The sequence below is a fragment of the Odontesthes bonariensis genome, chromosome 4 (assembly GCF_027942865.1).
Source record: "Odontesthes bonariensis isolate fOdoBon6 chromosome 4, fOdoBon6.hap1, whole genome shotgun sequence".
NCBI lineage: Eukaryota > Metazoa > Chordata > Actinopteri > Atheriniformes > Atherinopsidae > Odontesthes > Odontesthes bonariensis.
The window spans coordinates 36,138,410-36,154,787 of record NC_134509.1 but is presented as its reverse complement, the minus strand read 5'-3'; the positions used below and the strand labels follow the sequence as shown (position 1 = coordinate 36,154,787).

The following is a 16,378-nucleotide window of genomic DNA, read 5'->3' as shown; positions in this document are numbered from 1 at the left end:
AACAGTATTGTTCCCAGGGTTATGACAGGCCGTCTTCACTATCACCAATCAGTGCTGGGTCCCTCACTGTTTTCTGTTTTGTCTGGTCTTGCAGATATTTATGAGACCTGACTTTGCTCTAGAGGACCCAGCTACCTTCAACTCTGTCTTGCCCTGGTCACACTTTCACAGTGCCGGAGGGAAGAGCAGCAGGGATGTGGCCTCCTCCAAGCTGCTGCAGGAAAAGGTGAACTCTCAGCAAAACATACACAGAGCAGCCGAAGGAGACTTTCTCCCTGCCAATTCAGGTGTAACGCTTCATCACAGTGATGAGCCAAACTTTCAGTATTGTCACTCATTTTTAAGTTGAGTTAAGTCTTTATTGTCATGTAGATGCACAAAATTACTCCTCTGCATTTAACCCATCCAGGTTGGACAGGTTGAGCACACACATGCACATGCACATGGCCACACACTCATGGAGACTTATGCCATATACACTGGAGCGGTGGACAGCCATTCACTCAGCGCATGCTGAGGGTACCATGCTTAAGGGCACCTCGACCGGGGCAACGAGGTGGACTGCCACCCAGCTGTTAGTTCACCAAACTTTGAGCAGTCAGTGGGGTTACATGGCACTGTAAAAATCAGATTATGGGCTAAATTACAATAAGACTGAGTTATTAAGTTCATGTATACACCTTAATCTGACAAAAAAATTGGATCGGATTGGGTTACTCGCGGTCAGATTAAGACCCCGCCTTTCGGTTGAAAGTCACACTAAACGTGCTTGTAGACGGTGAAGCACGTGGTGAATTGGACTTTGCGTTCTGCGCATGCTCAAGATTTTTTCCCGGGGTCGTGAACCGGAAGTCAAAGGAGACGATATTACTGTTGTTGCCGCTGTCGGAAAGAAACAAACAACGCGATGGAGAATGCGCCGTTGTGCATCGCGTTTGTGCAATAAGCATGCTCACCACAAACAAAATGTAGAGGGACGTAGCTTCATCTTGCTCTTCGTTCGCCATTTTCTCAAATGCCTGAGTTTGTTGTTGTTGTTGGTGGTGAAGCGGTCAACCGGAATTTGCTCTATTAGCAATAGTTGAAATGGGTAATGCGCCACCTATCGTACCGGGGTATGCCATGCTTTGTGGCAATGATTCGATTCATTCACCGCCATATATCCAAGGATAATTTTGTTAATTATTTTTGTAATTTAAGTTAATCCAAAATGCTGCCGCTCGGCTCCTAACTGGAACACTTAAGAGGGAGCACATTACTCCCATTTTAGCCTCCTTCCACTGGCTGCCTGTGCATTTTAGAGTCCATTTTAAGATTCTTTTATTTGTTTTTAAATCTTTAAATGGACTCGCCCTGCCTTACCTCTCTGAGCTGCTCCATCCTTATGCTCCTGCCTCAGGTCAGCTGATCAGCTGCTCCTGGAGGTACCGAGGGCTAAACGGCAGCTCAGAGGAGACAGAGCCTTTTCCGCTGCCGGTCCGAAACTGTGGAACGACCTCCCATTTCACATAAGACAAGCCCCTTCACTGCCCATTTTTAAAACCCGTCTTAAAACCCATTTTTATTCCCTGGCTTTTAACCCAGCATGAGACTCTGTTTCTGTTATCGTTTTATTGTTTTTATTGTTTTAATATTGTTATTGTTTTTACATTGTTCTTACGTTTTATGCCGTATATTTCGTGTTGTTACTCATGTACAGCACTTTGTTTCAGCCACGGCTGTGTTAAAGGGATAGTTCGCCTCTTTTGACATGAAGCTGTATGACATCCCATATCATTTATTAAATTTGACTTACCCCCTGCTGCGTCCTGTGAGCCGAGTTCCAGCCTCGTTTTGGCATTGACAAAGGTAGCTAGTTGGCCGGGGCTTAAAAAATAAAGCGTCTTGCTTCTCAAAACAATATGCGTTCAAAAGAGTAATACATTTCCATCACAAAATCGTCCATCCAGAAAAAGTCAGACCTCACATCGCTTGCCGCTATTTTTGCCTCCCTTCATATCAATGCGTACAGCCACCTAGCGATAGCCGCACCTGTTGCGGTGTTTACTGCTCGGAACCAGGGGAGTGCTCGGTCTGCTCTTCAGTCTGCACAGTTTACACAGCCTGTAGTGATACAAAGGTAGAGAGAAATAGCGCCAAGGGATGTGAGGTCTGACTTTTTCTGGATGGAGGATTTTGTGATGCAAATGTATTACCCTTTTGAACGTATATTGTTTTGAGAAGCAAGACGCTTTATTTTTTAAGCCCCAGCCAACTAGCCGGACTACCTTCGTCAACGCCAAAATGAGGCTGGAACTCGGCTCACAGGACGCAGCGGGGGGTAAGTCAATGTTCATAAATGATATTGCTAATATGGGATGTCATACAGCTTCATGTCAAAAGAGGCGAACTATCCCTTTAAAGGGCTTTATAAATAAAGTTGAGTTGAGTTGAGATAATTGCCCTTGCTCAAATAAGGAGCATAATCCAACTATAGTTATAATCAAATTAATCTCATCATGTTTACCCACTGAGTGAGAGTGGGAATTGAACCGCCAACCTTCAGGACGAACCACTCTCACCACTGAGCCACGGCCACCTTAAGGAGACCTATTACGCTCAATATTCTTTGTCCAGCCTGTTTCCATTATACATGTTGGAGAGTGTGGCGCTGTGACGCTTTGCTTTGCGGTAAGACGTATTGCATCACTTCCTGTTACCTTGCTTGTGGACTGTGGAATTTCTTGCTCCTCTTGGACTACTAATAATCACTTTATTTCTACCTATAACTTACACAATTTTGCATAGTTAACTCTATAGCTTACCGTTCTGTTCTAACACACTCCTACAGATCTTTAATCTTTATTGTCACTTTTTAGCGGTGTGTCTGGTTCTCTAGCTTAGCATGGCTACCAGTTCTCTCCCTCCATCTCCTGCTTTCACCCACTCCGTGTGTCAGATGTTTAGTTACTCCTCTGCCTCCTTTAGCGATAATGGTACATGTAACAAATGTAGTCTTTTTGTAGTTTTGGAGGCGAGGTTATCTGAATTGGAAGCTCGGCTCTGCACTGTTGAAAATCAACCGATAGCGAGCCAGGTCCCTTTAGCCAGTGTGGAGCCACCTAGCATAGCTAGCTTCATTAGCCGCCCCAAGCAGAACCCGAGTAGCTGGGATCACAGGGTGGCTGGGTGACTGTCAGGAAGAGGCATAGCTCTAAAGTCAAACCCGTTGTTCACCATCGACCTGTCCACGTTTCAGCTTTATAGTCAGAAACGTGGCATTAGAGACACCAGCGACCATAGTCAAATGCATTCCAGGGGCCAGAGTGGGCGACGTAGAATCCTATTTAAAACTGCTGGCCAAGGATAAACGTAAATACAGTAAAATAGTTACTCACGTCTGCGTTAATGACACCCGGTTACGCCAATCGGAGGTCACTAAAATTAATGTTGCTTTGGTGTGTAATTTTGCCAAAACAATGTCGGACTCCGTAGTTTTCTCTGGACCCCTGCCAAATCTGACCAGTGATGACATGTTTAGCCGTATATCCTCCTTCAATTGCTGGTTGTCTAGATGGTGTCCAGCAAACAACGTGGGCTACATAGATAATTGGCAATCTTTCTGGAGAAAACCTGGTCTGATGAGGAGAGACGGCATCCATCCCACTTTGGAAGGAGTGGCTCTCATTTCTAGAAATATGGACGAATTTATTTGTCACCCCAAAACATGACAACCCAGGGTTCAAACCAGAATGCAGAGTTGTAGTTTTACACACTTCTCTGCAGATTCCCACCTGCTGCTACCCCCCAATCAATTAACACAAAAGGAGCAAATCTTTTTGTGCAAAAAAAATGAAAACAAAAACTTTAACTGAACAAAAACATCAAACTATTAAATGTGGTTTGCTGAATATCAGATCTCTCCTTTCGAAGTCTCTGTTAGTGAATGAGTTGATTTGTGATCATCATATTGATATATTTTGTCTTACAAAAACCTGGCTGCAGCTGGAGGATCATGTTAGCATTAATGAATCAACTCTCTCTGACTATTTAAATGTTCACGTTCCTTGAACCACAGGCAGAGGAGGAGGAGTGGCAGCTATTTTTAGATCAGGGTTACTAATCAGTCCCAGACCCAAGATTAGTTTGAACTCTTTTGAATCTCTGATTCTCAGTTTTTCCCACGCAAAGTGGAAATCACAGAAACCTCTCGTGTTTGTTGCTGTGCATCATCCACCTGGCCCTTATTCTGAGTTTCTGTCTGATTTGTCAGAGTTTTTATCCCAGTTAGTGCTGAGTACAGATAAAGTCATTGTAGTGGGTGACTTTAATATTCATGTAGATGTTGAAAATGACAGCCTAAATATGAACTTTAATTCTATATAAGACTCTATTGGATTTTTTCGGAGTGTTCACAGACCGACTCACTGCCTTAATCACACCCTTGATCTTGTGCTAACTTATGGCATTGAGAGTGAACAGTTAACAGTGTTCCCTCATAACCCTGTCTTATCTGACCATTTATTGATAACCTTTGAGTTTACATTACTTGACTATACAGTTTTTGAGAAGAAATTTACAAATAGAAGGTATCTATCAGAGAATGCTGTAACCAGATTTAAAGAGTTAATTCCATGATCCTTTTCTTCACTGCCATGTGCAGATATGACAGACGACGACTACATAAATTTTACTCCAGCAACACTTGACTCTCTTGTTGACAGCACTATAGTTTCAATGCGTAGAGCACTGGACAATGTTGCCCCTCTGAAAAGGAAGGTAATCAGTCAGTAGAGGTTGGCTCCTTGGTATGATTCACAGTAGAGGCCTGCGCGGGACAGAATTTTTCAGTCCCGCGCCCGCCCGCTCCCGCATTGTGCACACCCGCTCCCGCAAAAAGATAGGATTTTTAGTCCCGCTCCCGCCCATATTTGGTCCCGCTCCCGCCCGCAATTCCCGCATTATTCAGACGTTCGCGTTACTTCTCACGGAAGTTCTTGTCATTGGCTTGAGGAAAGAAACATGATCTTAGCTGCGCACACCACTGTCCGATCCTTCACGTGGGGCACATAGTGCAGGAGCGCATCAGATGGCACAAGCAGCTGAGGCTTTACAGCAATAAGCCTACCCAACATACCTACCAAAATCTACCGTGAATATTAAGAATAATACATTGTACATATGTTATATGCCACTCCTCACACATTTCCATTCTTGGAAGCAGAGGCGCAGCTTGTCAACAGGCAAGGCAGGCAACTGCTTGGAGCCCCGAGCCACTAGGGGCCCCCGAGAGCTGAGGTGCCAAGGTCTCCGCGGATCCTTAAAAAGTATTAAAAAGTCTTAAATAAAAAATACGTTTTTTAAGGTCTTAAAATGTCTTAAATTTCGCCGATTTTCGAAGAGTGGCATTAAATTTCATCTGGGCGGAATGAAAGAAAGATATGTCTGGAGAGACGTTCAAACTTTTGTGTGTGCGCCAGTACTTCCGGTGAAAACTTCCGGTGATTTGACAGCTAGCGCGTCAGGTTAGTAACCTGACTCAGGTCATCTGGCTGCGTTCACCAACTACACGCAGGGGCGTTCCCTTTCCTCAACAAAGGTTAACTTATAGCCGAGAAGAAAGATGATAATATAACATAGCTAAAAAGACTAGCTTTCTTCAGTAGCCTAATGCTTACCGATTTAGCAAGCCTAGCAGCCTAGTTGCTAATGCTAAACGCAGTAACGTTACCAACCATACCCGACGTCAAGGTGTTAGCTGAGCAGGAGCAAGATTATGGAGGGGCTGGCAGAGTTAACTTCATAATGGGTGAGTGCAGGTTTCATTCACTTGTTTTCATTCTTTCACAGGATTGATTCACTTCGTTGGTTTATCCGATTGCTGGCCGCCGAGCCATTATGTGTCTGGGTTTGTGTAGGTTACTGATCATGGTTGTTAGCAGTTGATAGTCAGGTTGTGTGATGTGTGTATGAGTGTGTATTTTTTCTATGGGTACGTGCCATTGACTGTATGAGCGGTCTGTGCTCGTTTTTTATTTATTTAATTAGATTGGAGATACTTTATTAATCCCGAAGGAAATTAAATTTTGTCGTGTGGTTTATGCAATGCAAAGTCACTGTCCATAGTCTGTGCTTCACGTGAGTTGTCCAAAGTTCTGGTTTAAGTTAACTTGGGTAGTAAAATCGTTTTGCTAGTTGTAAAAGCACAGTAGACATAACTCGAAAATTAGGTTCAATTATGGATTTATTTTGCTCAGAGCCTCAGACAAACAGACAGACAAATGGCAGTGAAAACACGCTCCTTCGCAGAGACAATTGGGCATGATTGTCCTGTAGTGTGTGGTGTTCCCTTGTGCGTTCGAATCTTATGCGATCATGTTCACACACTGAAGCACACATTTCACACTGGACTTTTTTTCAACACCGAACAGCCTAGAGTGTAGTTTTAATATATATTTTTGCCGTGGTAATGGTCTTAATTTTTATTCTTAGAGGTCTTAAAAAGGTCTTAAGTCATTAAATTTGTTGATTTAAAAAATGTGCAGATACCCTGGGTGCATTCAATCAGAAATTTTCTAGTTACTTTATAAACTGTCTCAAACAGTGGCGAACGTTCGTGGTGAGCATGTTTTCTTTGAACAGTTAAATTTAAATGATTTAGTCAAAGGTTGTCTAGTTAACATGCCATTCTATAATTCCATAATTGCATTGTTGACTTTGTCAAACTCACATAGAGTTCCACTGTAGGTTATGTTCGCGGAGAACTGGCCCCTCAGAGTGTTTGCGATTGTTGGCAACGTTTGCCGGAAATTCAAGGCTAGTGGAAAATAAAAACCATACTTATGAAATCGATATCATGAACAGCTTTACTTGTCACAAAGAATCTTTAAATGAACACAATTATTATTGGATGGCCAGCTACACCCGGTAGATAAATAGCAACAGGCGAATATCAAGTGCCAACGTAGACAACGTAGTCTTTTTTAGTTATTTATTTATTCTTTACATGTATATTTTAAAAATAACAATGTTTCTCATGTTTGGAACATGTTTGGAATAAAAAGAGGTTTTATTTCATACACTTTTCGTTGGTGTCAGATGTTTTGGTGACGAACACTGGTCTGTAGGGCCCCCTAGGATTTTTTTGCTTTGGGCCCCCACAGACTCTAGAATCGCCACTGCTTGGAAGTAAAAGTATATATTTTTAGTATATGATTTTAAACACCGTGATGGAGCCCCGCGCCCTACTTTGAGTGGATTTGAGCATAAATATAAGCCTACAGCTCACGTTACATTTATTTAAATGCAAACAAGTGGAATGAAAACAATATGTGTTAATAATTACCCTACCTTTTCTGAACCCAGAATGTTGAAAATGTAACATGTAATCCAATTATTATTTAAGTAGGTTAACCATGCCCTGTCCCTCGTCGTTATGCAATGCGCATCTCCTGAATAAAAGGAGAGATGGATTGCGCTTTTTAACTTATTTTAGTTAGGCTTTATTTCTTCTCAGTTTTCTCTCACGTTTTTAGTTAGCGGGACTGCAGCTTATCACCGCTCCCGCCCGCTCCCGCACTGCTCACTCCCCCTCCCGCCCGCAATGAGCTTTCAAAATGTGTCCCGCGCCGCACTGCTTTGCGTTGGGTCCCGCGGGACTCCCGCGGGAGTGCAGGGCTCTAATTCACAGCTGCGTGCTTTAAAGCAGACTGCAAGAAAGCTGGAGAGAGAGTGGCGTTCCTCTAATTTAGAAGAGTCTCAATTAGTCTGGAAAGATAGTTTAATAACGTATAAGAAAGCCCTTCGTAAAGCTAGAACTGCTTATTATTCATCATTGATAGAAAAGAATAAGAACAATCCCATATTTCTTTTCAGCACTGTAGCCAGTCTGACAAAGAGTATGAGCTCTGCTGAGCCAGGTATTCCTTTAGCTCTCAGCAGTGATGATATCATGAGCTTCTTTATCAATAAAATTGTTTCTATTAGAGAGAAGATTGATGGAGTTCTTCCCACTATTATCAGTGACGTATCATCAAGTACAACAGCTTTAGAAGTGTCTTTAGAATCTGTTTTGTATTTAGACGGCTTCTGTCCAGTTGATCTCTGAACTAACGACAGCAATAGTCTCTTTTAAACCATCAACTTGTATTTTAGACCCAATCCCAACCAGACTGTTCAAGAAGGTTTTCCCCTTAATTGACACTTCCATATTGGATTTGATCAATCTGTTTTTGTTGACAGGATATGTACCTCAGCCTTTTAAGGTTGCTGTAATTAAACCTTTACTTAAAAAATCTACTTTTGATTCAGACGTGTTAGATAATTATAGACCTATATCCAATCTCCCTTTTATGTCTAAAGTTCTTGAAAAAATAGTTGCAGCTCAGCTTTGTGATTATTTACACAGAAATAATCTGTTTGAAGAGTTTCAGTCAGGATTCAGAGTGCATCATAGCACAGAAACAGCACTGCTGAAAGTTACCAATGAACTCATCTTAGCCTCTGATAGCAGACTTCTCTCTGTGCTTGTCCTGTTGGATCTCAGTACTGCATTTGATACGGTCGATCACAGTATCTTATTAAAGAGACTTGAACATGTTATTGGGATTAAAGGAACTGCATTAGGCTGGTTTAAGTCATATTTATCTGATAGATTTCAGTTTGTTCTTGTAAATGAAGAATCTTCCTCACACACCAGAGTAAGTCATGGAGTTCCTCAGGGTTCTGTGCTTGGACCAATTCTTTTCACTTTATACATGCTTCCATTTGGTAACATTATTAGACAGCATGGCATAAATTTCCATTGCTATGCTGATGATACTCAGCTGTACTTATCTATAAAATCAGATGAACCCAATAGGTTGGTTAGACTACAAGCATGTCTTAAAGACATAAAGACCTGGATGACTCAGAACTGTCTGCTTCTAAATTCAGACAAAACTGAAGTTGTTATCTTTAGACCTGAGCGCTCTCGGGAGAAATTGTCTAGCTATATAGTTACTCTAGATGGTATTTCCTTGGCTTCTCGTACTACAGTGAGGAATCTTGGAGTTATTTTTGACCAGAATTTATCATTTGACTCGCATATAAAACTGGTTTCTAGGACTGCTTTCGGTCATCTTCGTAATATTGTTGAAATCAGGAACATCTTGTCTCAGAGTGATGCAGAAAAACTAGTCCATGCATTTGTTACTTCAAGATTGGACTACTGTAATTCTTTATTATTGGGCTGTCCCACATATTCTCTGAAAAGCCTTCAGTTGATCCAAAATGCTGCAGCCAGAGTTCTGATGAGAACTAACAGGAGAGATCATATTTCTCCAGTTTTAGCTTCTCTTCATTGGTTCCCTGTTAAATTCAGAATATAATTTAAGATTCTTCTCCTCACATATAAAGCTCTTAATGACCGAGCTCCATCATATCTTAAAGATCTCATTATAAGATATTTTCCTAACAGAGCACTTCGCTTGCAAACTGCAGATTTACTTGAGGTTCCTAGAGTTTCTAAAAGTAGAATGGGAGGCAGAGCTTTCAGTTATCAGGCCCCTCTCTTGTGGAATAAGCTGCCAGTAAATGTCCGTGAAGCAGACACCCTTTCCACTTTTAAGACTAGGCTTAAAACTTTCCTTTTTGATAAAGCTTATAGTTAGGGATGGCTCAGGTGATCCTGAAACATCCCATAGTTAAGCTGCTATAGGCTTAGACTGCTGGGGGTCCTCATCTGTCACACCTTTCCTCACTTTACTCTTTTTCCCCTGTTTAATTTCTCAAATGATATTATGTACATGTGACATTATTGTGGTCATTAACTCGTGTTTCCCTGTTCCAACAGATATCCTTTGAATGGTGTTACAGTGGGTTTTTTTCCCCCTCTTTTCTGTCTTCTCAAACCCCAGCTGGTCGAGGCGGATGGCCACCCTTCCTGAGTCTGGTTCTGCCAGAGGTTTCTTCCTGTTAAAAGGGAGTCGTTCCTTTCCACAGTCGCCTCAGGCATGCTCAGGACGGGAGATTGGACTGAAGACAAGTTTCGGTGCAATCTGTTGATTTCCTTAGCTAGGAAATTGTTTTTGAATTGGCTCTATATGAATGAATTGGATTATTTTATAAATAATTATGATTACAATGAATTGAATTCCAATTGGCTTGAATTGGACTATACTATTTAAGTGCCTTGAGATGACATTTGTTGTATTTGGTGCTATATAAATAAAATTGAATTGAATTGAATTATTAATCCTCCTATCTATTAAAGCATAGGAGCAGAGAACTAACAACTGATGCAATAATTTCCTGAGATGGTGTTTAAGGGACTTTAAATCGTTTTCAGCCCAGTCTTTATTCAGTCTTATTTTTTTCTTTCTGTCTATGATTGGTTCAGTTTTGGGTTTGCAATATTTGATTTGATAACAGGGTCATTTCTAAGCTAAACAGAAATGGAAGTGGAACCCTAATCCTGATAAAACTTTTGTGGGTGGTTGTTCAAATGAAAAACAAACGGAAAAAAAAAAATCTGATTTTGTGTCATTGTTGTGATTGTGGGCTGATGTGGTGGTTAGCACTGTTGCCTCACAGCAAGAGTGGTCCTCTCTGTGTCGAACCTATACTTGCATAGATTCTTTCCAGGTACTGTCTTCCCACCGTCCAAAGGCATTTATGTTAAAGGAATAGTTCGCCTCTTTTGACCTGAAGCTGTATTACATCGCATACTAGCAATATCGTGCAGGAACATTGACTTACCCCCTACTGCGTTCTGTAAGCCGAGTTCCGGCCTCATTTTGGTGTTGACGAAGGTAGTCCGGCTAGTTGACTGGGGGCACAAAATTAAAGCGCTTTTTTCACAAAACAATATGCGTTCAAAAGAGTAATACAGTTGCATCACAAAATCATTGTCCAGGAAAAAGTCAGACCTCACAATTGCTTGGCGCTATTTTCTCTCCAGCCCGTAGTGATACAAAGGTAGAGAGAAATAGCGCCAAGGGATGTGAGGTCTGACTTTTTCCTGGACAACGATTTTGTGATGCAAATGTATTACTCTTTTGAATGTATATTGTTTTGAGAAGCAAAAAGCTTTATTTTTGTGCCCCCAGCCAACTAGCCGGACTACCTTCGTCAATGCCAAAACGAGGCTGGAACTTGGCACACAGGACGCAGTAGGGGGTAAGTCAATGTTCATGCACGATATTGCTAGTATGGGATGTCATACAGCTTCATGTCAAAAGAGGCGAAATATCCCTTTCATTTAATTGGTGATTCTAAATTGACCCTGGCAGTGAGTGTGAGCATGCATGGTCGTTCATTTCGTATGTCTCTGTGTTAGCCCTGGGACGTGTGTTAGCCCTCCAGCACCTTCGCAATCCAAAATGGGACTTAGCAGATGTAGAAGGTGAACGGATGGATGTTGTGATTGGCAACCGGTGGTGGAAAGCAGCTGAACAATCATTTCCTCTGTGCTGCTTTTTATGCATCTGCTCTTCCCTCTAGCTGAGTCACTACCTGGATGTTGTGGAGGTCAGCATTGCTCGACAGATATCGCTGCGATCTGAGGCTTTTTTCCATGCAATGTCCTCACAACACGACCTGCAAGACAGGCTGCAAGAAACGCAACGAGCAGTAGCTGTCCTGCGGGGCCGTACGGTAGCCATGGATCGGGTCATGTGCCAGGGGCCTCTCCAGGCCCTCCGTGCTGCTCTGACTCGCAACAACTGTGTGAAGCTGCACAACAAGCTGAAGTTGATGGCAGCAGTGCATCAGACGCAGCCCACGGTGCAGCTGCTGCTCTCCACTTCAGAGTTTGTTGGAGCATTGGAGCTCATCGCCACCACCAAGGAAGTGCTGCAGCAGGAGCTTCAGGGAATTCACAGCTTCAGGTAAGGGCTGGCTTTTTAGGAAAGTCAGTGAGTTTATTGGTGTGGAATTCTCTTGATTGTAATTTTTCTTAATTTTCCCCTCACATCAGTTTGGTATTGTAATATGTAGCTTAGTATGCTGGAGCTTTATTTGTCAACTTGAGATTTTATACATAAAAGAATCCATTAAAGCTCAAATGATAGATCATGTGATAAAACCTCAGTACATGCAACTGAAACAGAGTGCAGGTAGCTGCATTAGCTGCTGCTGTAACCACTGTAACACATTAAAACTAAGATATTGATGTCACATGTCTTCTGTATGTGTCCCTCAGACATCTGGGGTCCCAGCTGTGTGAACTGGAGAAACTGATCGATAAGATGATGGTGGAAGACTTCAGTATGTATGCCCGCAGTGACCTGAACCGCAGTCTGAAGGAGGAGCCACAAGTGTTGGAGAAGGTCTGAACAAACTCCTCATTTGCTCTGTACTAGGCTCATGATAAGTGCATTAACTAACTGTTTCCCACAGACTTTAACACTCTGGAGTCGAAGGATGCGCTGATCACATTATGATCACACGTGTAATTTTGAGTATACTCGTCATGGCGCTAAAAGAGATCTGATCAGTCAGGGTGTGAGGAAATAAGATGTGATGGTGTCCTGGAGTGTCTGCTAATGGGATGTTAGCGACTGATCCTTTCAGCTCTACAGGTTGTGGGGTGATGCCTTTGTAAATTGGGTTTGCTTCATACAGGTCCCATTGGACTGGTATCTGGGACGTTTAGAGACCTGCTGTACACCTCAGACTCTTTGTCTTCTTTGAACACTTCCTAAGCAGTTTGAGTATCCCAGTGCTGTCTTGCTTGGAGAGGCTTGTACTGTAGGGGCGTGCTGTTGCCATATGGGTAGAGTGACTGGTTTGCAAAAATGTTGCGGGAAATGGCAAATGTGAAAGTAACAACCATGTGAATCAATCATATGAAGCCCAGGATGAAGGCTTTTCCAGCAGAACACTGCTCTGTAACAAGATGAGCGGTGTTACTTTTCCTGGTATTTGTGCTGTGATTTTACAGACTTATACCAACAAAGCCATTTACTCTTATGTTATTTAACTATTGCATCTTTAAATCTATTTTGGCTCCACAATTATTCTTTTTTTTTTTTTCTTCCCAGCAGCATATTTCATGGTTGATAATCCAGTTCCTTCCTTAAAATATATTTGAGGACAATATTAATGCAACATGCCAGATCATTTATTTCACAGAATTTTTGGAAGTCCTCCCATAGAACCTTTTTGGAAAAGGGCAGCCAATGGGGAAAAAATAAAAAAACATTTAGCAGGTAATTGGATGTTTTAGTCCTTTTAAAAGCCAGCTAGTAGCCATCTGTAAAGGATGCTGATAGGTCCAAACTTTCGTGTTTTGACCACAAAGGGATAGCTATGAGCCTAGTAAGAAAGATTCACTGCCGACAGTCACATTTGTCTATAACTCTGTAGTGAATTGTATATTTAACAGATGCCATGCTCATCACAGGTCCACAACTCAAATTCTGCCTCGCCAAAGGTGGGCCACATACATGCAAACACACACATGGGTGACATACCTTAAACCTGTTTCAAATTCAGTAAATTATTCAAATAATGTCCTGCTGAAATTGGGCTCAACATCAGGATCCGGCTCAGTCAAACTTTGCCTGGAAATAACATTTGCTTTTATGTGCTTGGGGTAACAGCTGGATATGGTTAACTGCTTATAGGAAAATCGAAAAGGTGTCAGTATTCTTCGTTGTTTTTAGTTTATCTGAAAATCCATAAACTATCTGTTTGTGTTTAAACCTAAATGAAATAAAAAAATAATAATTTAACTTTAGTGTAACTGCAAGATGCTTAAAAAGGTAAGTATTGAAGTATTTAAAAAGTTGTGATTCAGTATTAGATACAGTTTGTTGCTCCGCTCTCGTGTGGGAATGCTGAACTTTTGGTTTTTATTGTTTGGTTGTGATTATTGGCCACAAATACTCAGGCCTTACTAATGATACACTTGATTATCAGTGATCTGATGCTTTTAATGATGTACCTCTTCGATCTCTGCATGTGTAACACATCCTAATTTGTAATCTATGTGAAATTGAAACACTTATGCATTTGTCTAAAACTTATCTATTTGTGGAGTTAAACAATCTCCTCAATCTGGGATTAAACTCAGCATTTAAGGACTCAATATTTCTCTTTTGTCGTTTTGTTTTGTGTCTATATGTGGGTGTGTGTATGTGCATATGGTTAAGGAGCGTCTGGAGTTGCTGGTGTTTGGTCTGCTGCGGCAGAGAAAGCTGGACTTTCTGGATATTTACAGCAATGAGATGATCATAGCTGCTAAGACCATTGTCACACAGGTATGACTCCTGACGTTTGTGCTTAAACTCAATAAAGATCCATTTGTTTCACAGCAGCACATTATTACCCCCAGACTGATCATCAAAGATTTAGTTATTCTGAAAGGGAAACCTGTTTGTCTTTGCAGTGTGTGGCAGAGAGTGTTGTACACATTGAAGAAATCGACACAGAAGTTGTCATCAAGTAAGTAAAATTGTTAATGTAATAAAGATTGGAAGACTATAACTGGATGGATAGATAGATAGATAGATGGATAACTTTATTAATCCTGGGGTTCTTCTCCAGCTTTTACTATTCTACTATGTAAGCGCTCCATTAAGTCAATGTTGGAAATGTTATTTTGATAGATTAGCAGACTGTGTTGTGACAACTGCACAAGTATTCAACTTCACTGATCTGTTTAAACATTTTTGGTTTTTCAGAAAATGCCTTTTTTGTCTCTGTATAATGTAGCTCAAAGCTTCACATCCTGTGTACAGTACAATTTAAAGGGAAAAATATAAACCATGAAGCTGTTCACAAGAATGTATGGCTTCAAAGCTGTAAGATGTGTAGTTGAAATTCAAAATGTACGTGATATTCAAACATGTGCTTTCTATGTTTAACATTTTTGTTAAGGCTAGCTGACCAGATGCGCCAGATGATGTTCCCTCAGTGGTTTGAGCTGCTTAAAAATGTCTTTGAGAATTTCATTATCTTCCTGCAGAGAATCAAGGTGAGCGAATACCCTCAGCTACAGTTTAAAGAATTAGTCAAACATCAGTCTGGACCAGAGGGCCTTTTTTTAATTTAGATTCATGATAGCTATTAAGGCTGTGCAAACCCACGCTTATTTTTTCAATGAAATATGTTCTGTTCTTCTTTTTACCTGCAAGGCCACTTTGAATGTGATCAGAAATGTGGCTGTAGAGGTTCTTGACTCAAATCGGAAGAACCGGCTCCTGGCAGAGGCCAACTTAGGGGCGTCGGGCCAACAGGCCTCCCAGGACCCATTGTTCCTGCAAGGGGAGGCTGAGTTAGCTTACCTCACCCATGAGGGTCTGTTCATCAGTGACGCATTGACTGAGGCCCAACAACAGCACCAGCAGCAGGCAGGACTGGTGTGCCAGGATCAAAATTCTGCAGTGGGCTCCATGATCCCGCTGGACCCGATGGAAAATGCAGCCAGCGACCCAGCCCCTGGGATCACAGCGATTTCTGCCAGCAGAGAGCAGAGCTTCATGTATGTCACTCAGAAATTTCCTCCTTTTTCTTTTCTCTCTTTTATTTTTCTATTAAAATAGGGGAAGGGGTAAGACTTTGAGGAAATCTAGACCGTTTAATTGAGTATCTGGTATGATGCCACTGGCTGCTGTAGATAATGTAAAAATATATATGACATTCAAACCATTTTAAAAACGGCAAGAATTTTAATTTCATGTCTGTAAGAAATGTTTGTGATGTCAAGTCAAGTTTTGAGTGAGGTCTAAAGTGTACTCCATCATCTTGAAAAACAGGCTCCCTGTAAAACACATTACAACTGTTTTGTTTCTTTTGAGCTTATACAGAAAAAAACAATGTCTATAAATATGTTATTCAAGCATATTATGTGCTGAAGATTCTGTGCTTCAAGGTTTTATGTTTAATTCTCTGTAAATATATTTAACAAAGTATTTTCAAATATATTAAATGGAACATTTAATTTGTAAAGACTGATTTGTTTGCTGATAAATTTAAATACATTCTATAGACCTCTTGTTAACATTTAAACAAACTTATAACCTGCTTTAAAAAAAGTGTATACTGTATATTAGGGCAAAATAGTTAAATCATTTTTATCAATGAAATTTTTTTGTTAAATGTCATACAATCCACGGTTAAGCTACCTGTAGCTGTGGTGCATTAGAATAAAGCTTTAATTGACTAAAAGTAACTTTGCTTTATAGCTATGTAACACTCAGAATTCCTCATGTCAGGTGAAGCTTTTTTCAGTCATTTCTTAATGGGGGGTGTTTCTGTACAGGACCGGTGAGAACATGATGCCTACTGACATGGAGCTGAACCGTGTGATCAACAACATCCAGGAGCTGCTCTACACAGCTTCTGATGTCAGCCACGACCGATGTGTCAAAGTCCTCACAGCCAGAGCCAAGGTGTTGTGGACATGACTGAGCTT

At 41.2% G+C, this 16,378-nt stretch overlaps 1 protein-coding gene across 1 annotated transcript in view; it reads left to right on the top strand.

The window, feature by feature from the left end:
* The window catches only part of vps54 (VPS54 subunit of GARP complex), a 38,168-nt gene that overhangs the window by 14,215 nt on the left and 7,575 nt on the right, over positions 1-16,378 (top strand). The window contains exons 6-13 of the mRNA XM_075464112.1: positions 95-226; positions 11,461-11,846; positions 12,161-12,287; positions 14,115-14,222; positions 14,351-14,406; positions 14,842-14,938; positions 15,099-15,445; positions 16,226-16,355. Of these exons, the coding sequence (XP_075320227.1) occupies positions 95-226; positions 11,461-11,846; positions 12,161-12,287; positions 14,115-14,222; positions 14,351-14,406; positions 14,842-14,938; positions 15,099-15,445; positions 16,226-16,355 (1,383 nt within the window). The remainder of the gene's footprint in view (positions 1-94; positions 227-11,460; positions 11,847-12,160; positions 12,288-14,114; positions 14,223-14,350; positions 14,407-14,841; positions 14,939-15,098; positions 15,446-16,225; positions 16,356-16,378) is intronic.